The sequence below is a fragment of the Armigeres subalbatus genome, chromosome 1 (assembly GCF_024139115.2).
Source record: "Armigeres subalbatus isolate Guangzhou_Male chromosome 1, GZ_Asu_2, whole genome shotgun sequence".
NCBI classification, from domain to species: Eukaryota; Metazoa; Arthropoda; class Insecta; order Diptera; family Culicidae; genus Armigeres; species Armigeres subalbatus.
In genome coordinates, this window is record NC_085139.1 from 230,283,552 (window position 1) to 230,306,395 (window position 22,844).

Below are 22,844 nucleotides of genomic sequence, written 5' to 3' on the forward strand. Positions count from 1 at the left end.
GAACCTCGTTATCGTTGTTGGATCAACCAGCATTTTCATCTTCCTTTCCGTGAGATGAAGGTAATCTGATGACACGTTGAAGTGTTGACCTGGTGCAGGATTTTGATTCGTCGGTGACATCACATTTAGAGAACATTTCTCAGACCGCAAAAGAAGTGACAGGAACAGAATATTTTCATGACCGCATCCGCGCGCAGCACACTACGATCCTTCTTATCATGAAAAACTCAGACAAAACACAGACAAATTCACAAACGAGTTTGCTCGCGCGAAAAAGCTCGATGAGTGGGATTTGTGAATGATTTTACTAACACTGGGAGTAAGAAGTGAGAAAAGCTAAATGAGGAGTAAGACGTCTCACTACTCAAATCGCACTTCTCACTTTTCACAGTGAGAAGTGAGAAATGAGGATTCTCTTTTCTCACTTCACACTTCTCATTAGTCACTTTTCACTGTGAAAAGTGAAAAATGCGAAGTGAGTGATGCGACGTCTCACTTATCACTACGCACTTCTGACCTCTCACTTCCCACTAATCATTTCTAACTTCCCTCTGTAAAAAGTAAGTAGAGCGAAGTGAGTAGTTAGATGTTTCACTTCTTGCTTCATATTACACACTTTCCACAGTTAGAAATGAGATGTAAGAAATGAGGGGTGAGAAATGAGACGTCTACTCGAGAGTGAGAAATTAGAAGTGAGATGTCTCACTTTTTACTTTAAACTACACACTTTTCACAGGGAGAAGTGAGAAGTGAAAAGTGAGCCGTCTAAATAACCATTTCTCACTTCTCACTGCCCACCTGAGAAATAAGTGGACGTATCACTACTCACTTCGCACTGCTCACTTTTCACAGTAAGAAGTGGGAAGTGAGAAATGAGGAGTGAGGAATGAGAAGTGGGAGTTGGAGTTTCACTTCTCACTTCTTATTTCTCATTTGAGGGGGTCAAACGCAAAGGGGCGTAAGTGATAGTTAGTTTTGAGAAAAATGGGTGCAAAGTTTTTCAGTATTTTTTGGCTCCATGCAAGTTGTATGGAAGTTCACAAAAAAATACACTAATTTTCTGTAACTTTTCACATTTTTCTTTAAACGACGTACAAAGTATATCAACATATTGCCGTAAAGCTTAAGTTCCAAAGCATTTTTCGCTGTAGTCAACTCAATTGTGACCAAAATGTCACTTACACCCTTCTGCTACTTACCCCCTCAATTATAGCTTCTCACTGTGAAAAGTAGGAAGAGAGAAAAATTAAGAGAGATGCCTTTCTTCTCACTCAACATTTCTAACTTCTTATTTCTCACTTTTCGCAGTGAGATGTGAAAATGAGACGTCAAATGACCTATTTGACCAAATGACTTATTCTGTCGAATGACTTCTTCGACCAAATGACTTGTTCGGTCAAATGAACTTCGGCCAGATGGGTTTCGGTCTAATGGCTTGTTCGGCCTAGTGATATTCGGCCAAATAGCTTCCCTTCCTTCCTCGCAAAAAATGTTCTTCAGTTTTCTACATTTTTTTCTTTTCTATCCCTTTGCGCCCATAACTACTTTCTTTCAATTTCGAACACTTTCCAAAAATTCTCAAGTGGTGTAAGTCCCTCCTCACGACCTCTATGCCGCTTAGCCGGTTTATAACTCCTCAGTATCATTCCATCTGTTCCACACCTGTTCTTGTCCAGTCATCAGGACCACACTTCTGAATCGAACGAAACTATCCCCGTTCCATGGAAAACATTCTCAATTATGGTAGAAATCATGGCTTCTTCGGGGTACAGCCAACACGCAATTCCATTTGCTTGACTCAATGTACTTCCGTTATTTCTGTACCTTCCTTACCTTTTGGAACGCATATAATAATATGGCCTTCATGGCCGTGCGGTTAGCGACGTCAGTCGTCTAAACGCATGTGCTGGGAAGTGTGGGTTCGATTCCTGTCCTGGTGAGGAAAAGACTTTTCGTAAAAGCAGAAAATTCTCCACTGGTCCACTCAGTGTAAATGTCCTTTCCTAGATGTTAAGTGTTCAGTCTGTCGATCTATGGTCGAAGACGGTGATTCTGTCTATTTTTTTTCAAATAAAGTACAATTGTATAAATGTCTTCATTGCAGACATAGTCTTTTCGGTACTGTTTCTAAATTAGTTTCCAGAATATGACTGCTGTTTTTCCTTGCATATTTTTTTTCATTTCCTCTGACATGGCATACTTTGAACCTCAGCGACTCCTTAATCAATTTCTATTGATTAAGATCCGGAACTAAGATCCTGAGACTAAGATCCAGAACGTCCGAAGAAGAAGTCGATGTCTATATACCGTCATAGAGACGTGAGAGTGAATTCCCAGTTTTTTTTACAAATATTTCGTTCTTTAGTGGTGTTTGCTGCGCTGCGACTTCTGCCATGTTTTGACGAATTTTGTAAAAAATGCTGCTGACATTTCGGTAAACTATACTAACTAACTATACTAAGTTGAATCCTTAGAAAAATGTTTGTTGAGATCGGCGAAAAATCTCAAGTGTTCATCGATCTCATGGAAAACTTTGCAAAAGATTGCGACTTATCTTCAGATATCGAACCCTCCTGAAAGTGTCATGCTGCGACGAGACTTTCAAATACGGTTCTTCTCTAGCCTTGCTTCATTTTTTCCTATTACAGTTGTCAATCGATTTTCAAAAGTTTCACCTAAGCCCCGTGTAGAGCTTTTTTGGCACATTTAAATTGTTTCGTAATCGTGAAAGTGTAAAATCAGTTCCACTGTGCCGCAATGCGAATTGATTATTAACTGAGTAGCTCTTGAGTATGATTATTTTTTAATGGCGAACAACTGTGTAGAAGAAAGTTTCATGTGCACTTAGCCCGGCAGCACCTTTATACATATCGTAGATTTTTTTTTAACCAGTTCATTTATTTGGTAGGCTCAGTCGAGTGTGACACTTTGCGGAGCCGCAATTCGCGTAGATTGCGAGATACTCAAATTATCGGAATGTTGTACGTTTTACAACTTCCGAGTTCTCGGGTTGTTGACGCGAGTTCCGGAAGGTGTCAGTTATTTGGGTTACTAATACTAATTTTTCAAACCAAATTGATTAATAATGGAAGGCTATGTTTAATGTTGCTCCCTCTCAAACCAGAGGGGTCAAAATAAATTATATCATGAGTAAAAAGCTTTGTTATTCTTACTGTATTGTGTTCTCTTGTTTTCATAACACAACATCTGCACCTTTCTGAAATAACACTCTAGTAAAACTAAATAATTGATGAAATCAGTAAGAAGCAAAAACTGTGATAAAGCCTTTGTTTCATAACCACTGTTGAACACGGCCTGTTATAGAATCAAAATCACTCTCCAAAAGAAATCTCGCCTGACGGTATAGAAAACGTGTTGTGGACTTAATTACTTACTTCCTTTTTCTATTAGTTCTTTCATCCACCTTGTATTTGATTCAGGCCATCTGTTTCCTTCCTTCTATTTGCTTTTCATCGAAAGATTGAACTCGGGAAAAATTATCACCAGAAATTCATTTTAGGCTGGATATTTTGTAAAACTTTTAGGGAATGAACAAACATTCTAAGAATGGTTTTGCAAATTAGTTTTATTCAACCTCTACTAAGCCAAATGCCCGCACCTTGGTCTTAACGCCACCCATCAAATCCTGCGCAACAATTGCGCCATCTTTCTCGCCATCCACTCTTTCTTCACATCCTTTTCGTTTTTGAAGGCCTTTTCTGTTTTCGGCAGCTTACCCTTCAATCGCCAAAAATTTTTCTATTGGGCGGCGAGTTTCGCGGATTTGCCTCCTTCGGCACAAAAACAACAAAGTGGACCACTTCATTATCGGTTTCGTGTAATGACGCGATTCCAGATCCGGCCAAAACAGAGTGTTGCCTTCGCGGGATCGAAGGAAGGCCAATTGGTGCTTCTAGAGGCATTCTTCTTTATCTATTTGTTCGTTGATGGTACCGGTCGTTATGCACGGCTTGCAAAATTTGTCGCATCCACAGATTACCTGCCACACCAAGTACTTCTTGGCAAATTTATCGACCTTTTTATCCTTCGGAACTTGACCGGTGCACCCAGGTGGGACTTGCCCGTGAAAAACTCCGCTGATGTACGTCTCGTCAACCATTATTATGCATTTCGGCTGCTCAAACCTGTCGCGGTGCGGTTGTCTGGTGCGGAATTTGACTACCATATTTTATTTATTGCTTCGTACTGCGCATGAAGCAAACTCTCATCTGGTGATAGGTGTCCCCTGGGTTGCCTGAATATCCTTGAACGATTTTACCACACGGGACACAGTCGAGTTGTCGAGTCTCAACTGTTTTGCGATCCACCTGTGGGACTGTCAGGTTTTCTAACGACAGCGTCCATACCTATTTGTTTGTCGAAACACTTCTTGCTTGAAAGCCATCTCAATAACTGCTAGACAGATTATTACGGAGAGCCTCAGTGTAGGACCTCGGTGTTGTCCCCCTTCCTTAAAAATTCTACGAGATGGCGGTAGGTGAGGAGTGACACCTCCGTACCAGTGGGCACGAGCCACTGGAGGGGTACCAGGCGGCGCCTGCCACCGTCCACAGAATTGTATCCCCTTGCACAAGGTGATAGCACAGCTTCCCGTAAACGCCTGGAAGAACGCCTGTTTGAGCGCAGTCGACCTAGTTGGATGTGTCCAGAGGCTATACGCGGAAGGGATGCTGACGAGCTCTTATTCGAAGCGCCTGCCTGGGTCGGTACAGAGTGGCTCTATTCTTGGTTCCATGCGATTTTGAAAGGAAAAAAAATCAGAGAAGCCTCAATTAAGCACTAGGGAGGCCCGGGTGCGATAAAGAGCCGATGAAATGTTTTGCGAAACTAGGTCGGCATGTTTCCCATGGTCCCATCCCGCAAATCAGTGATAGTATGTGCTGGTTCCAAATCTAGGACGGAACCCATGTTTTTGGAAACCGAATCTTTCGTTATCCTCCAACTTCTCCAGAATTGGCCGTTTGACTATTATTTCGACTACAGATTCATAAGGTAAGGGAGATGGGTCTGAAGCTGAAGGAATCATGGCCCGGAACCTGATTACTGTGCTTTTTCTCCAGTCTTTCAGGAAGGACTGCTCACTCCTTATTTTGGCTGGCAAATGTGGTTCTCCCGGCGAGGGCTGGATGCTTTACTATGGGATATCCCAACTAGTGTGGCCGGAAGCTTTCCTATTCCATTACTACTATAGAGAGCTAATGAAAGCTCTGACAACGAAAAAGACTAATTAATGAGTGTGTTTTGACAATCCGGTAGTAGAGTCTGGTCTTATGGTTCTGCAGTACTGGAAAAGGTCGTGATCGTCATAAGACAGAGAGAAAAGCGCCTTTTTCTATTTCAGGCGACCAAATGAAAGAATCGTGGATTTTCAATTTCGCATGAAAGGCAGTCATGAAAGGATGTTGTGCTTTATAATAAAATTAAAATTTCAAAAGTATTTTAATAAATACATGCGAAGAATAGAGACTAGCCGATAAATTAATCATATTCCTTTAATTCACCGAGTTAAAAGTGGTAATAAAAACAAAAAAAGCCGATATTGCACACTTTCATGCCCTGTCGCGGAACAAATATTTTTTGAGATTTTTGTAGCATGCCATTCATCCTTCGCGTTTATATAGATATTGAAAAGGGCAAATATGTAAACATCGCGTCACACCTACTAAACTAGATTCTATGTAGTGTGGAGAAAATAGAGTCATGTATTGTAAAATGTACATTATTGTTGTAAGGGAAGCTGTAAGTCTCGCAGTCAGCGTCATTGTAGCGCCACCGTGACCGTTTGGAGGAGGTGGGGAAAGACGCATGAGCTGGACTCTGATGCCACCCCAAATGGTGTAGTAGTTGCTCCCGAAAGGTCCGTAATTGCATTCCATTTTAGAGTTGGAAGTAAGAACCTGCTGGCACAATAAATCAATACCTTGAAAAAAAAAAGATGCTTTGTCATCAATCAAGGAAGCATAACTTCAGGGTTTCCATTCTTCACTTTTCAAAGGTTTTCAAGCTTAGCCTACAACAGAAGCAAAAGTATAAGATTGCACGTTTCAACTTGAACTTTATCCATTCACGGAACCAAGGCATCTTCAAATATTTGGCATTGTCATTGGTCCCTTCTAATCGCTATTGTCATCACTTGATTTGTTGACGCGCTAAAATTATTCAAACACCAAATTTGGGGCTCAGCATACCAGCATATGTACATATGCCTCCAACGAGAAGACGAAACTCCTTAAACAATCATTACCGCACACCGAAATGACCAACAAATTCGGTACTAATTGCCGTTGTAAATACCTGCAAAGTTTGATTCCTTCTGCTGCTGGTCAACGCAGTCAAACCTACGTACTCGGTGGTGAACGGCGGCGGCCAAGGACCTTGTATCGCACGGCTCTCGAAATGTAGACGTACCCGCGGGGCATACCTCGAAAGTGATGATGAGTGCCACCATCATCCGCGCATAGCTCACATAAATATGAGCATTTGCATCATCGCGGAATGATCGTTTGGCGACCATCTAAACTGGTTATCAAGTGACATTTGCTATGGGACTGTTGTTGATCGTTGGCGCAGGTTTTTTTCCACATCGTTTAAAACTCGCTACCACGTCACATATGGAGGCAGTTAATTAGTGAGTGGGGAGACCGTTCGCCGGTTTTTGGCAGAGACTGTTTTTGGATGAAGCAATTAAATAGTCATTTATTAAATCGTTATAATTTAAGGTTTGTATAGATTCTCACCTAAGGTGATAATAATAAACTAAACGACAGCAACAAAGCTTCCTGAATTTATACGAATGTTACAACGGAACCAAAGGCTTTATTAACATTTCAATTCTTCTACATTTTATGACAATGTTTTTATGCGATCTACAACGCAAATCAAGACTTTACATACCTATAACCCTTTATGAATGTTCCTTTGCATAATGGCTAAGGTTCTTCAGAAGTAGAAGTATTTTTATGGATCCTTTGTAATAAATTTGATATCGATTTGTGCATGTGTGGCTATTTCGATTTCTATCACGTCATTTTTCTACATGGTGTTAAATTTATTTGCGATCATGATCATTCATACTAAGAAATATCAAAATCCATAGCATAGCATAGCATATGTGATTGTACAAATCGTGGGTGGCTATACAATGCTCAATTCAAGCTCCATCCGGAATAAGGGCGAATGTCGCAAGAGAAGACTCTCCCCGTCGACCCCCCTTAAACAAAAGTGACAAGCAGCAGATCTCTGTGGTTTATCACTTCAGAACGAAAGAAAACAATGCGAACTTGCAGTCTGAGGTGATAAACTGCAAAGAAACTCCCTGCCTGTCACTTTCATTCAAATGAGGGGAAGTCGACGAAGAGAACCCTCTCCCGCGACACCCGCCAACTTACCAGACAGAGCTTGAATTGAGCAATCTACTATATATTGTCGCAAATTGGTACTTGGGATTAGTACCTTTTCCTATACAGTAGCAGTTGTACACCTGGCCACGTCCTTACAATCACGGAAGGAAGGGAAGGAATGTTAGTTCAACATCTACTAGTGAAGATGCAGGGAACCCATACTACCTTCATAGATGTCTCGGGAAGGAAAATTTGTGTTAGTGGGAAAGGTGAATAATAGGGAGCTCTATTCGACAATATAGAGCGTTTGTCAATAACAGTATATGCTGTAAAAGTAATAAAATATATTCATCAATTTACTTACGAACCGTCCTAAGGGAAAAAGAAAACAAAACACAGAATTTCGGCAAATCGCGCGATCGTTCTGCCGTCCGAAACAAGAGCCAACACGCACTGAACTAATTAACTTTATTACCGGCCGCGCAATGCAAAACACAAAATTTCGGCAAATCGCGCGATCGTTCTGCCGTCCGAAACAAGAGCCAGCACGCACTGAACTCACTAAGAAATATCAAAATCCAGTACTGAAATTGAGTTTAGAACGAATTCAAAGAAGAGTGGTACTTGAGTATTTTTTTTTTCATTTTTTTATCTTTTTATTTTAGAAAATGAGTTTCCTTAAGTACTCCCAGAGTTTCTCTAGTAACAATTTCAACACTCTTTCAATATAACTTTCAATATTTCTTTGCGTAGGAAGGCTTCCGAGCCTCTTGAAAGGAGGCTTCGAGCCTCTTGAAACGAGGCTTCCGAGCCTCTTGAAAGGAGGCTTCCGAGCCTCTTGAAAGGAGGCTTCTGAGCCTCTTGAAAGGAGGCTTCCAGGCCTCTTGAAAGGAGGCTCCTGAGCCTCTTGGAAGGAGGCTCCCAGGCCTCTTGAAAGGAGGCCCTGAGGCCTCTTGAAAGGAGGCTCCTGAGCCTCTTGAAAGGAGGCCCTGAGCCTCTTGAAAGGAGGCTCCCGAGCCTCTTGATAGGAGGCTTCCGAGCCTCTTGATAGGAGGCTCCCGAGCCTCTTGGAAGGAGGCTCCCGAGCCTCTTGGAAGGAGGCTCCCGAGCCTCTTGGAAGGAGGCTCCCGAGCCTCTTGGAAGGAGGCTCCCGAGCCTCTTGAAAGGAGGCTTCAGAGCCTCTTGTAAGAAGGATTCCGAGCCTCTTGAAAGGAGGATTCCTCCCTTGTTTCTCATCTTGCTTCGTTTCTCCTTCGTGCTTTTTTGATTTTGATTTCTCTGTCTACTTTCACACTAGTCTACTCCTTTTCTCCTTCCTTCTTCTTCATATCACCGTTCCCAAAAATTTCTTCCTCGCATGCGTCTTCTGCTTTATATTTTATTTTTATTTTTTATCCAATTCTTTATTAACTATTAATTCATTCTTCCTGGATCTTTCTTTTTTCTTTCTGTTTTCTTCTTCCTGCTTTTTCCTTCATTTTTATCTTGCTCTTTCTGTTTTGTCTTTTTCTTATTTCTTCTTTTTGCATCCTGTTTTCATCTAATTCCTTTGATTTTTTCTCTTTCTTTCATTTTCTTATTCTTCTTTATTCTTTCTATTTCTTCTTACTTCTTCCATGTTTTTCTATTTCTACTTTTTATGCATTACGTTTTTGCCTTTTTCTTACACGGGAGAGGTTGTTTGGCCGAATCGAATACGGCCGAAAGCCATTTAGCCGAATTCCACTATGCCGAACAAACCATTAGGCCAAACACATCTGGTCGAGTCATTTGGCCGAATAGGTAATTTGGTCGAATAGGACATTTGGCCGAATAGGTCGTTCAGCCGAACATGTCATACGGCCGAATATTTCATTTGGTCAACTAGACTGGATCATTTGACGTCCTTCTCACTTCCTTCTTCTCAGTGCAAAAAGTAAAACAAAATTTCAATCCTCATTTCTCACTGTGAAAATTGAGGAGTGTGAAGTGAGAAGTGAAGCGCTTCATATCTCACTTCTTATTTCTCACTTCACATCTCTCCTTTCTCATTTCTCACTCCTCATTTCAAACTTCTCACTTTTCGCAGCGAGAAGTGCAAAATGAGCAGTAAGGCTTCTCACTTCTCACATCGCTCTTCTTATTTTGCACAATGTGAATTGGAAAGTAAGAAATGAGAAGTGGGAAGTAGGACGCCTCACTTCTCACTCATCATTTTTCACTTCTCATTTGTCGCTTTTCACTTCGCACTTCTCACTTCGTCCTTCTCGCAATGGTAAGTGAGCTCACTTTTCGCAGTGAGAAGTGAGAAATATCAACGTCTCACTTCTCACTTCTCATTTCTCACTTCTAACTGCAAAAAGTGAGGCGTCTTACTTCTCATTCTGCACTATTCACTCTTCAAAATGAGAAGTGAGAAATGATAGATGAGAAGTGAGAAGTTAGACGTGTCACTTCTCACTTCCCACTCTAAATTTTTCGAATCTATACCATTTCGTCGAAAGACATTTCGTCGAAAGGACATTACGTCGAATGGACGTTTGATCGAAGGGACATTTAGTCGAAAATGATTTTTCAATCCACTAGAGACGTAGGACATTTGGTCGAAAGGACACTACGTCGAATGGACATTTAGTCGAAATCAGGTTTTAGAATGAAGAATCTTCGTACATTTTGTCGAATGACGTTTGTTCAAAAGCGGATTTTCGAATTAAAAATCTTGGTACATTTAGTCCAATAACGTTCCGTCGAATGGCTATTAAAAAAGAACTTTGATTAGTAACAATTTAGAATGAATGATCTATTGTAGTGTTTATAAAAGTCACATCATTATTGCTCCAAAGAATGGTGGGTTCATAAAAAGAATAAATCATATGAAAACGAGAATATTCCCGACTGGATATTGACTTTGGCGAACCCCTCTAACCGACTACGATGAATCTATTTCACCTGGTCAACAGAAATGCAGTTGAATGATGTTTCGTCAGTAGATATGACGTCGATTAGATTAGGTCATATGACTATTTGGTCGGAATTAAATTCTCGGTCAATAATTAACGAATTACGGTTGGAATTTTATTCTGAACTAATTATTGTATAAATATTGAAAAGAATAAGAAAACCATTTCCATTCGACTAAACGTCCTTTCAACGAAATGTCATTAGACTAAATGTTCCAAAGCCGACTACAATGAAGTATTGGCAAAATAACATTGGTATCATTGGTTTTTGACCATGTGCCGAAAAATAGACTAGAGGGTATTTCACCATCAGTACCAAATATTTTACTATTTCTGTAGGATTTAATTTTTCTATAACCCACCAGGGTCTCCAACAGTTTCTGTTAGTTGCTGGAGACCCTGGTGTTTCTGCAACCTTATTGACATCCGTATACGTTTCTTTCGCTGCTGATTGAACTTCCTCATGTCCACTGAATTCCTCTAATCAGCTTATCAATGTGTCTTGTGGATTATTTACTCAAATTTAATCTAAAATCTATTGACGAATTATCTATTTAACTAATTACCTTTTTACCGACTAAACACTTCCAACATTCGACCAAATTTTTATTCGACTAAATGTCCTTTCGACTAAATGTCCATTCGACCAAATTGCCATTCGACTTAATGTCCATTTGACTAAATTTCCATTCGACTAAATGTCCATTCGACTAAATGTCCCTTCGACCAAATGTACTTTCGACTAAATGTCATTCGACTAAACGTCATTCGACGAAATGTCATTCGACGAACTGTCCCAAAGCCAAATTTTTCACATCTCCTTTCGCACTTCTCCGTCTTCGCAGTGAAAAGTATGATATAAGAAGTAAGAAATGAGGTAGTCACTTCTTGCTTCTCACTTCTTATTCTCACTGTGAAAAGTGTGAAGTACGAAGTTAGAAGTAAGAGGCCTCACTCTCGCTTCTCATTTCCCACTTTTCCATAGTGATCCTTTTTCCTAAACGACAATTAAATGGCATTTTCGGCGAAATGAACAAGTCGGCCAAACATCTTAGCTCGACAAACTGTGTGTATGTATGTGCGCAAAATAAAACTCAGTATCTTTTTGGCACGAGCGGTAAGACGCGCACGACGCGCAGACGCAAAACAAGACCATGCTGAGGGTGGCTGGGTTCGATTCCCGGTGCCGGTCTAGGCAAAGTATCATCGTGTTAGCCTCATGATATACGAATGCAAAAATGGTAACTTGGCTTAAAAACCTCGCAGTTAATAACTGTGGAAGTGCTAAATGCGCACTAAGCTGCGAGGCGGTGCGGGGATGTAATGCCAGTAAGAAGAAGAATCTTTTTGGCACTTATCTTAAACCGATTGGCTTGCAACAAGTTCCATTCGACATGGAATCCTGTCCTTTAGTTCCTTTAATTTTTTAATATATCTAATGCACAAGAAAAATATTACTGCTTGATGGATCAATCAGAGTTCGCTCAATTCAATTCCTAACTTATTTAAAATCAACTTTCTCAAAGAATCCACATCATCAAAGTAAGCCTTGCGTGCGGTCGGCTGTGTTTTTTTTTCTGACAGCGAATTTTTGTCTTCGATATCGTAAAGTTTTTATTTGATTTTTTCCGGTTTTAGGTTTCCAAAACTTCCGGATAGGTATACCGCAACGTGCGTGAGTGTTCTGATGAAAAAAGTGCCGTTTTGTGATTTATTTTAAGAAATATAGGGGAACAGTTCGCCACTTCATCTCATAGCTCCTATTTCCATGCCATCAAAAACAAAGCAATGGAAAGGAATTTGGTTTGTTTATTATTTTTGTGATTTTTTTCAGCAGTGAGCACGCATGTTGACAAAAAGAAGCGACGAATTTGGTGCTGTATTTCTTTGTTTAGCTATGAGATGGATATATGTACAATGAGATGGAGATCGGAACAGTTCCCCTACGTGAAAAAAAGATTTTAATGTGGAAGCTTCATGGAAATGGATTAATTTGGTGAGATTTTTTCATTATGTTCTTGCTATATGTTTCCTATATCAAAATCAAATACGTCTTGGATTGAGTATTTCGGAAGTTTACTTATGGCTCCATTATCCAATTGATAATGGTAGCATACACAGGCGGGGCTTATTGTAAGCAAAAGTGACCTCGGACTGGTTATGAAATACCAGGCAGTCTGAAATGGATCTTTGGAGCACTTTCTAACTCCCTGATTAAATCTGACAGTAAAACTATTTAAAACAGACAGCTTTCTTCCATAGCATCACTGCTAGCCAGTGGTGGTTAGTTTGAACACGCACACACGCACGCACCCTTTCACAAAGTATCCACATTTTTACGCCTCCAACTATTTTTCATAATTTCAAACAATAAATATTTCTATGCTGTAATTAAATTTTGGCCTAACATCAGGCCAACTCTTAAAAGAAAGTGTGAATTCTTGGGAAAAGTTGACCTAAAATAAGTCAAAGAATCAACTGAGTCAATAAAACGATACAGAAGGTTTGTCGGGAAAGGCCAATCGAACACTTCTCATTACTATTTGCTCATCGATATCATGATTAGATTTCCTCGAGAATGTATAAAAAGATGCCACACCTTAGTTCACGTGAAACACATTTCACATGCCATTTACTTCCACTACAATCTATATATGTAGTGGAATGGAATACAGTCAAACCTCCATGAGCCAATGTTCCATGACTCGAATCGACTCATGAAAGCAGATTGTGCCATATTAAAAATTCTTTTCTGGATTACTGTGATGGTCCCTTCAAACAACTTTCCTAGAATTTTCTATTCCACATCTCAATATTTCCATGTGTCGATGGTCCCTTCAATATCGACTCATGGAGGTTTGACTGTAGTGAAGTCTTTTTACTCTGTAACATTTTCCCTAAGACGCTCAATAACGATTAAACATTTCACATGTTCAATTTGAAAATTAATCCCAATAGTTGCAGTAGTTCTAAATCCATGTCCATATTTATAGATGCGATACTCTCTTATGCTGCACAGCTGCAAATTTTAGTGAGGGACCCGAGAATTTCTAAATAGACCTTCAGAATAATGAACTTGTGGCGAAACGGCTTTTGGGGTGAATCATTTTTCTCTTCTAAATCGTAGCACAAAATCTTGAGGTCAATACCCTCTTAGTCCGGTTTGTTGCAGCTACCTTTTCGCGGACTATTGCAGATCAGTATACTTTGGTTGATTAGCAAATAGAATTAGTTTGAAAAAAGTATATGGTTATTACACTCATAAAAAATAGCTAATGATTCTGAGGAAGATCTTTTTTTATCGCTCAATCGAATGATATGCAACTTTGTTGTATGTACGAAAATGGCAAATCTAAATAGAATGCATTCGGTCGATTTCGCGATTATCAATCTATTTTTACTTCATTCAACATTCGTAATTATCAATGAGCGTTTTGATTAAAAAACACACGCAAAAAAAAATATACGCACGTAATGTTGCTGCCAATTCTAATCAACACCAAGCAACAAACGATTAGGTACGTAACCAATCGCCTTCCATTTTATCGTCTGCCGATAATTCCACCCTTCGCCGAACCCAAAACAATAAAAATCACGTAGGTTGGCACTTCTTGCGACTCTGCGAACAACAAACGAAAGTCATTTATTTACTATTTTTTTTCGTCTGGTCTGCACGACTGCCTCGCCGTTTGCAATCAGTTCAGTTGTGCCAGTCATGTGATCCTACCCTGGCATGCAGGCGGAGGGTCACTGCGCGCGCTTTGATTGCTCGATTTTCGCGATGTCGCCGATCAGCTTGAATTGCTTTCATTTTTTTCAAAAAAAAAAAGCGATCAACAACCTCGGTCAAAGTCATTCGAGAGGCGGCGAGGTATTAAACATTAATGTCTATAAGCTTTGTTTCAGTATTGGCATTCAGTAACCATCACCAGTTTGGATCAAATTAATCTTTTTATGATTATAATTGCATTAATAAAGAATAATTTGCTCATACCGACCGGACTGATGTTCACCATGTTCTGATAAATCAAACCTCTTTCGAAATCGCTCGAAGTGCTGCTCGTTCAATCAGAGCAACTTCACACCGGCAGCGTGGCGTGGGGTTAACCAGTTTCGGCCTTTAAATATCAGGCTTAAGGCTCAAGCGTTAAACCTGACTTGAAACGTTGTTGTCGATTGCTCGACTACTCAAACCTGTTGTAGATTGGGTGTTCTCGATTCGGTGGAGCAATTTGCCGCAATCCGTTTTTTTTTTCGCATATTGAAACAAGCGATAATACGTGGTAGCAGTGGCCAAGCTTGTCCAGCCGAATCAGAATTCGATTTTACATTTTAGTAGCCGAAGCATTCGATTCTGTTCTGTCGAGATAACTAAAGTGATGTCTTATTTGACTTAAATGACCGTTGGGACCGATGTGTGTGTTTTAATGATATTCAAATGACGCATTACTTGTGTATGCAGTGGATAATCAACGGTCGTTCGATGTTTAACGACTTCAAGTTTGCCGAAATTCTTCCAGCGGGTTCGTCAGCTTGACGTCACTCCTGCAGGACTTGGTTCGGAATATTAATGATTCTGAGAATTAGTTTAGTAATGACTTTCGAAGTATGTAGATCGCATTATTTATGTTAGTTTTATGCGTTCTAGAAGTCTAAAAATTTATACAAAATCTATTTTAAATCTTTTGAGTGATATTTACCCCGGCACATTTTAATTAAATTTTTACCAGCCCATGTATCTGGGGTTGATGTGATTTTTGTCAATAAAAATATAATGCTGTTAACTTTCGTGACATTTTCAAGTCAATCGTTCTGGGCTGGGTTTTGTAAAATCGTTTTTAAAGGTCAAACAATTTCCATTTTAATTGATATTCATTGGACCTGTCCGAATTATTATTAAGGTACATGCACTATTTCGTTCAAAGAAAAATAATAATGTCCGAATAATTTAACTCAGTACTGTTGCTATGATTAGAGATAAGATGATCCGACACCACGCCGATAGTTTTCGACATCACACCACCGCCGACATTTTTGCCAAGGATGTTATCGATCATTTCGAATGAATTTCCGTTGGAAATTCGAATGAATTTCCGTTGGAAATTCGAATGAATTTCCGTTGGAAATTCGAATGAATTTCCGTTGGAAATTCGAATGAATTTCCGTTGGAAATTCGAATGAATTTCCGTTGAAAATTTGAATGAATTTCCGTTGGAAATTCGAATGAATTTCCGTTGGAAATTCGAATGAATTTCCGTTGAAATTCGAATGAATTTCCGTTGAAATTGAATGAATTTCCGTTGGAAATTCGAATGAATTTCCGTTGGAAATTCGAATGAATTTCCGTTGGAAATTCGAATGAATTTCCGTTGGAAATTCGAATGAATTTCCGTTGGTAATTCGAATGAATTTCCGTTGGTAATTCGAATGAATTTCCGTTGGAAATTCGAATGAATTTCCGTTGGAAATTCGAATGAATTTCCGTTGGAAATTCGAATGAATTTCCGTTGGAAATTCGAATGAATTTCCGTTGGAAATTCGAATGAATTTCCGTTGGAAATTCGAATGAATTTCCGTTGGAAATTGAATGAATTTCCGTTGGAAATTCGAATGAATTTCCGTTGGAAATTGAATGAATTTCCGTTGGAAATTCGAATGAATTTCCGTTGGAAATTCGAATGAATTTCCGTTGGAAATTCGAATGAATTTCCGTTGGAAATTGAATGAATTTCCGTTGGAAATTGAATGAATTTCCGTTGGAAATTGAATGAATTTCCGTTGGAAATTCGAATGAATTTCCGTTGCAAATTCGAATGAATTTCCGTTGATAATTCGAATGAATTTCCGTTGAAATGTCGTATGAATTTTCGTTGGAAAGTCGAATGAATTTCCGTTGGAAATTGAATGAATTTCCGTTGGAAATTGAATGAATTTCCGTTGAAATTCGAATGAATTTCCGTTGGAAATTCGAATGAATTTCCGTTGAAATTCGAATGAATTTCCGTTGGAAATTCGAATGAATTTCCGTTGGAAATTCGAATGAATTTCCGTTGAATTCGAATGAATTTCCGTTGAATTCGAATGAATTTCCGTTGAAATTCGAATGAATTTCCGTTGGAAATTGAATGAATTTCCGTTGGAAATTGAATGAATTTCCGTTGGAAATTCGAATGAATTTCCGTTGGAAATTCGAATGAATTTCCGTTGGAAATTCGAATGAATTTCCGTTGGAAATTGAATGAATTTCCGTTGGAAATTCGAATGAATTTCCGTTGAAATTGAATGAATTTCCGTTGAAATTCGAATGAATTTCCGTTAGAAATTCGAATGAATTTCCGTTGGAAATTGAATGAATTTCCGTTGGAAATTCGAATGAATTTCCGTTGAAATTCGAATGAATTTCCGTTGAAATTGAATGAATTTCCGTTGGAAATTCGAATGAATTTCCGTTGAAATTGAATGAATTTCCGTTGAAATTCGAATGAATTTCCGTTGGAAATTCGAATGAGTTTCCGTTGAAATTGAATGAATTTCCGTTGGAAATTGAATGAATTTCCGTTGGAAATTCGAATGAATTTCCGTTGGAAATTCGAACGAATTTCCGTTGAAATTCGAACGAATTTCCGTTGAAATTCGAACGAATTTCCGTTGAAATTCGAACGAATTTCCGTTGGAAATCGAACGAATTTCCGTTGAAATTCGAACGAATTTCCGTTGGAAATTGAACGAATTTCCGTTGAAATTCGAACGAATTTCCGTTGGAAATTCGAATGAATTTCCGTTGAATTGGAAATTCGAATGACTTTCCGTTGGAAATTCTAATGAATTTTTGTTGGAAATTCGAATGAATTTCCGATGGAAATTCGAATGAATTTCCGATGAAAATTCGAATGAATTTCCGATGGAAATTCGAATGAGATTCCAATGGAAATTTGAATGAATTTCCGTTGGAAATTCGATTGAATTTCCGTTGGAAATTCGAATGAATTTCCGTTGGAAATTTGAACGAATTTCCGTTGGAAATTCGAATGAATTTCCGTTGGAAATTTGAACGAATTTCCGTTGGAAATTCGAATGAACTTCCGTTGAAATTGAACGAATTTCCGTTGAAATTCGAACGAATTTCCGTTGAAATTCGAACGAATTTCCGTTGAAATTGAACGAATTTCCGTTGGAATTCGAACGAATTTCCGTTGAATTGAACGAATTTCCGTTGAAATTCGAACGAATTTCCGTTGGAATTCGAACGAATTTCCGTTGAAATTCGAATGAATTTCCGTTGGAAATTGAATGAATTTCCGTTGAAATTGAATGAATTTCCGTTGAAATTGAATGAATTTCCGTTGAAATTGAATGAATTTCCGTTGAATTGAATGAATTTCCGTTGGAATCGAATGAATTTCCGTTGGAAATTCGAATGAATTTCCGTTGGAAATTGAATGAATTTCCGTTGAAATTCGAATGAATTTCCGTTGAAATTGAATGAATTTCCGTTGGAAATCGAATGAATTTCCGTTGAAATTGAATGAATTTCCGTTGGAAATTGAATGAATTTCCGTTGGAAATTCGAATGAATTTCCGTTGAAATTGAATGAATTTCCGTTGGAAATTCGAATGAATTTCCGTTGGAAATTCGAATGAATTTCCGTTGAAATTCGAATGAATTTCCGTTGAAATTGAATGAATTTCCGTTGAATTTGAATGAATTTCCGTTGGAAATTCGAATGAATTTCCGTTGGAAATTCGAATGAATTTCCGTTGAATTCGAATGAATTTCCGTTGAAATTGAATGAATTTCCGTTGAAATTCGAATGAATTTCCGTTGAAATTGAATGAATTTCCGTTGGAAATTGAATGAATTTCCGTTGAAATTCGAATGAATTTCCGTTGGAAATTGAATGAATTTCCGTTGAAATTGAATGAATTTCCGTTGGAAATTGAATGAATTTCCGTTGGAAATTCGAATGAATTTCCGTTGGAAATTGAATGAATTTCCGTTGGAAATTGAATGAATTTCCGTTGGAAATTGAATGAATTTCCGTTGGAAATTCGAATGAATTTCCGTTGGGAATTGAATAAATTTCCGTTGGAAATTGAATGAATTTCCGTTGAAAATTCGAATGAATTTCCGCTAAAAATTCGAATGAATTTCCGCTAAAAATTCGAATGAATTTCTGTTTGAAATTGGAAGTTCGAATGAATTTCTGTTGAAATTCGAATGAATTTCCGTTGGAAATTCGAATGAATTTCCGTTGAAATTCGAATGAATTTCCGTTGAATTCGAATGAATTTCCGTTGGAAATTGAATGAATTTCCGTTGAAATTGAATGAATTTCCGTTGAAATTCGAATGAATTTCCGTTGAAATTCGAATGAATTTCCGTTGAAATTCGAATGAATTTCCGTTGGAAATTGAATGAATTTCCGTTGGAAATTCGAATGAATTTCCGTTGAAATTGAATGAATTTCCGTTGAAATTGAATGAATTTCCGTTGAAATTCGAATGAATTTCCGTTGAAATTGGAATGAATTTCCGTTGAAATCCGAATGAATTTCTGTTGGAAATCCGAATGAATTTTCGTTGGAAATTCGAATGAAATTCCGTTGGAAATTCGAATGAATTTCCGTTGGAAATTTGAATGAATTAACGTTGGAAATTTGAATGAATTTCCGTTGGAAATTCGAATGAATTTCCGTTGGAAATTCGAATGAATTTCCGTTGGAAATTCGAATGAATTTCAGTTGGAAATTCGAATGAATTTCCGTTGGAAATTCGAATGAACTTCCGACGGAAATTTGAATGAATTTTCGATGGAAATTCGAATGAGATTCATAAGATGTCATCAAAGTGCAGCGGAAAATTTGCATCGTCTTTCTGGACATATAATACAATGCTTTTCTATGGAGGTTTATGATTATTGGTTTACCCCATCTCAAATTGCCTAAAAAATATTGTCTCAAATTGGTTTCAATGATCTCTTGAACATTGCTCAAAACCTTTCAATGAATTACGGACAGCCTCAAGTCTCAGATCGACTCATCATCATTCTCAAAAATCAGGAGTCGCACCAAATATTGCCGAGTCATGCAATTCACGCCTCATTGCAATGGCGTGCAAATTGTTGAGAAGGTTATGGTTTCAAAGTATGCTAAAGTGGTTCAATTTAACAATAAAAAAGCCAAATCCATCGGCTGTTCACCTTGAACAGTTCCGAAGAAATCGTAAGCCAATCATCATCGTAAATCGCATCGCAAGCAAAAACAACAGCCACCGAAGATCATCATCATCCCAATTTACACCCATTAGCACGGAGCGGGTCCGCTCCGCACCGCGCGCTCGCCAACCAACCAACAACGCCGCACGCGAGATGACCATCGGCCGGTGACCATCGGACTTCACGCATGAGTAATCCAATTCGCACATCCCGCATCAGCTGAGGCCGGCGGGTACCTCTCCGCTGCTATTGAGCTGAGCTCTCCTGCCTTGTTATGTCACATACCTACCTACTGCTGTTCGAACGAGTCTCTCGTCGGCCGTCGTAAACAAACAGACGAACGAAACAGAAATCAACGCCCGACGACCTTCAGGCAGAAAGTGATCAAAACCAGATCTCGCTCCGTCTCGCTCTCGCCGGCTTGCACTCGCAGTGGTACTCAACTCGATCCGGGCAGCTTCACCACGGGGCGGCTCTTTCGCGGTGTAGTTAGTGAAAGGGTTGAAACCCGCGAAAAAAAAAATGCTGCGTCATGGGAATGATACAACGTTTAATTTGGTTCCTTCTTGGACGGCTTCGCAGGAAGAAGAAACAAAACTGTGCCGTCCATTTTCGAGTTCCACTTGACTGATCCTCGAAGCAGTTCTTATTTGCATTTTTTTTCCTTTCGCAGATTGTTGGCTCCCGTCTCCGTCTATCGAATTTAGTTAAATTTGTCTTGAAGTTACACACGCATCGACCACTCGACTGAAACTCAAAACTCGCAACGCGCCAAACCGCAAAATGAAGAACCTACTGCAGGTGATAGTCGTGATAGCGTGCAGTGCGCTGGCCGTGATGGCCATCCCAGTGCCAGAACCGAACCCGGACCCAGCGCCCGCGCCCGCACCCGAACCAAAGACCGACATCGAACTGATGAAGATTCCCCTGGAAGGGGATCAGGTGAGTGACGAAAATTAGAACTAGAATAAAATATGTGGATGCACTTCGTATGATTAATATATTTTACCGATTTCTTAATTTTTTCTATGCTATTCCAAAAAATTATTAGGAAAAAACTCGATTGAGGTTCATATAATATTTAAGCAGGTTCAGAAAACTCAAATAAGGGTGTTACAGTAGAAACGTGGAGCTAGAAAATTATGTTTTTGTGAAGGTCACCTTTATTTGTCAGTTTTCTCTAGACATGATCGTATTACTATTGATTTATTTTTGCAAAACGACACGTCATATGGGCAAGGCAATGGCTACCATAGGCCAATATTCAACTTTGCGACATCTTCAGTTACACTTGCCATGATTTCGTTCACTGTGACCATTCTTGGACGCGTTGAATGGCAGTGTCAAAGAAAGATGACTTTGTCATTAAGTATGTTTTTAATCTCAGCAATCAGATCTGTAAGAGCTACATGACATACTATACTGCCCATGATCGCATATTTGTAACAATTGCATTTTTTTGCGATTTTGAGTTAGGCTCATGAATTGTCTTCAAATTGTTAGTTCTTTCATCTAAGTTGGTGAAATCTGAAAGTTTGTTCTAAAAATCTTGAAAAAACTACCAAGTTGTTTTGTAACATCGAGCATAGTGACCGCATAATTGTAACACTGGAAAATTATTTCACCGGTGTGCCATGTTCCTTAAACAAAAATTAGCACAATTGATTTACACTCAAATATTAAGTAATGCAGGTATAACTGCCGATGATTTTAACGGCAAAAAGCGTTTGTGCAATTTTTAGATTTTTTTTTTTGAAAATGCGTTAGATTTCCATAATAATGCATATCACAAACTTCATCGTTGCATTTTTCCTATGCCTACTTTTGTCGATTGTTACAAATATGCGATCATGGGCAGTATAGTACATGACACAAATTAGATAAAAGGGTTTCTGTTTTACAGTAGGCGTTCAATATCTGTATAAATATTCACTGTAATGCTTCTTAGCTGCAATTCGATAGTTAGTTGTGCAGTTATCGGAAAGCTTTACACCCAGTTCTTTTTTTACACGGGTGGGTTTTAGTTGATTCCGACCTTTAGCGTTGATGAAACTATGAGTTAACCCCATGAAAAAAATTACAAGAAATCAAAGGAAATTCAGGTGGTATATTGGGTGTACTTCAAAAGGGTGTTAAACGATGATTGCGCTGCAAAATCATTGTTTAGTTCATGGGCAGCAGGGACTATGTCTAAGGCTTGATGACCCCTCCCCAGGCCGCTGCCAGTAGTAGGATTTACGTAGGATGTAGTGGGGTTTGCCAGGCTCGTACTAGCTCAAATGCAATCCACCGAGCGTCTGTTTACCAAACAGGTACGGTTCACAACAGCGTATGTTCTCTATCGTCCGAGTCTCAGGGAAGGACTCTAAGCAAATCTTGCACAATGGTCATTCGGAGATTTAAGGGGCTAGTGTCGGACCCTGCAAGTCAGCTTAAAAGAAAACAAGCAACGAATAATTATTATAATTATTTAACGATTATAATCAACAAGATAAACACACTGGAACAATCGGTGAATACCACAGTAATGAAAAGGGACTAGCGATTGGATGTTCGGTTCGGGACACTTCAACGGCTTTCGACATCGTAGCACTGCAGATGGTGTGTTTACATTTCCTGGATGGGGATTTTTAGCAATGGCAGGGGAATGTCTCCGGTTGTGGCCCGGTCCCGGTCGAGTGTAACCAGTACGAAGGCAAGAGATGGCTTGTTGGTCCTTGACACTGGACAGTGAGCATGTCATTCCAGTGCGCCGGGGATCCTTTGACCTTCCTTGGCTGAGTGGTCCTGGAAGCTGCCCATTGGTTCGCCCAATCCTGGCTGACGATCGTTTTGATCTAGGCTTTAAAGTCAGCAGGAGGAACCGATGTCGTGAAACGCCGGCTTTGCTGACCGTCAGTGTAACGGTGCTCATGGTAACTAAATACAGTGTTTAATAGTTCGGCGGCCGATCTTTGTAGAGCTTTCGTATTGTCCCCTCTTTCAAACCATGGAGTGGTTTATGATGGCTGTGGAGGAGTGCCAGCTCCTCACTTCGTGCCAGTGATTTAAGGTCGTTTCGCATTAGTGAACCTTGTGCCAGGGATCTTAAGGCCGGCCGTCGTGCGCATGAACCGATCATTTGAACAAGGAGAGGGATCCTGTGGTTTCCGGTAGTGCCAAATTGCCGCCTACAACAGATAGCAAAAAGGGAGTCTCAGCGGGTTTGGAAGGAAGAAATGTGGAAGCTATGAAGAGGTGATGGTGAAATACTGGGGAGAGTATGCTGACAAGCTCCCGACGTGCCACACAATTCAGTGCTCCAGTCCGTACAACCATCTGCTATCAATC

The 22,844-nt window shown here is 39.4% G+C and overlaps 1 protein-coding gene across 5 annotated transcripts in view; it reads left to right on the plus strand.

Annotated features, from left to right (window-relative positions):
* Nucleotides 1–22,844, plus strand: part of LOC134205852 (dentin sialophosphoprotein) — a 118,846-nt gene that overhangs the window by 39,933 nt on the left and 56,069 nt on the right. For all 5 annotated transcript variants that reach the window (XM_062681491.1, XM_062681489.1, XM_062681490.1 and 2 more), the window contains exon 2: nt 20,188–20,456. In XM_062681491.1, coding sequence (XP_062537475.1) covers nt 20,298–20,456 — 159 coding nt within the window. In that variant the 5' untranslated portion in view covers nt 20,188–20,297. The remainder of the gene's footprint in view (nt 1–20,187; nt 20,457–22,844) is intronic.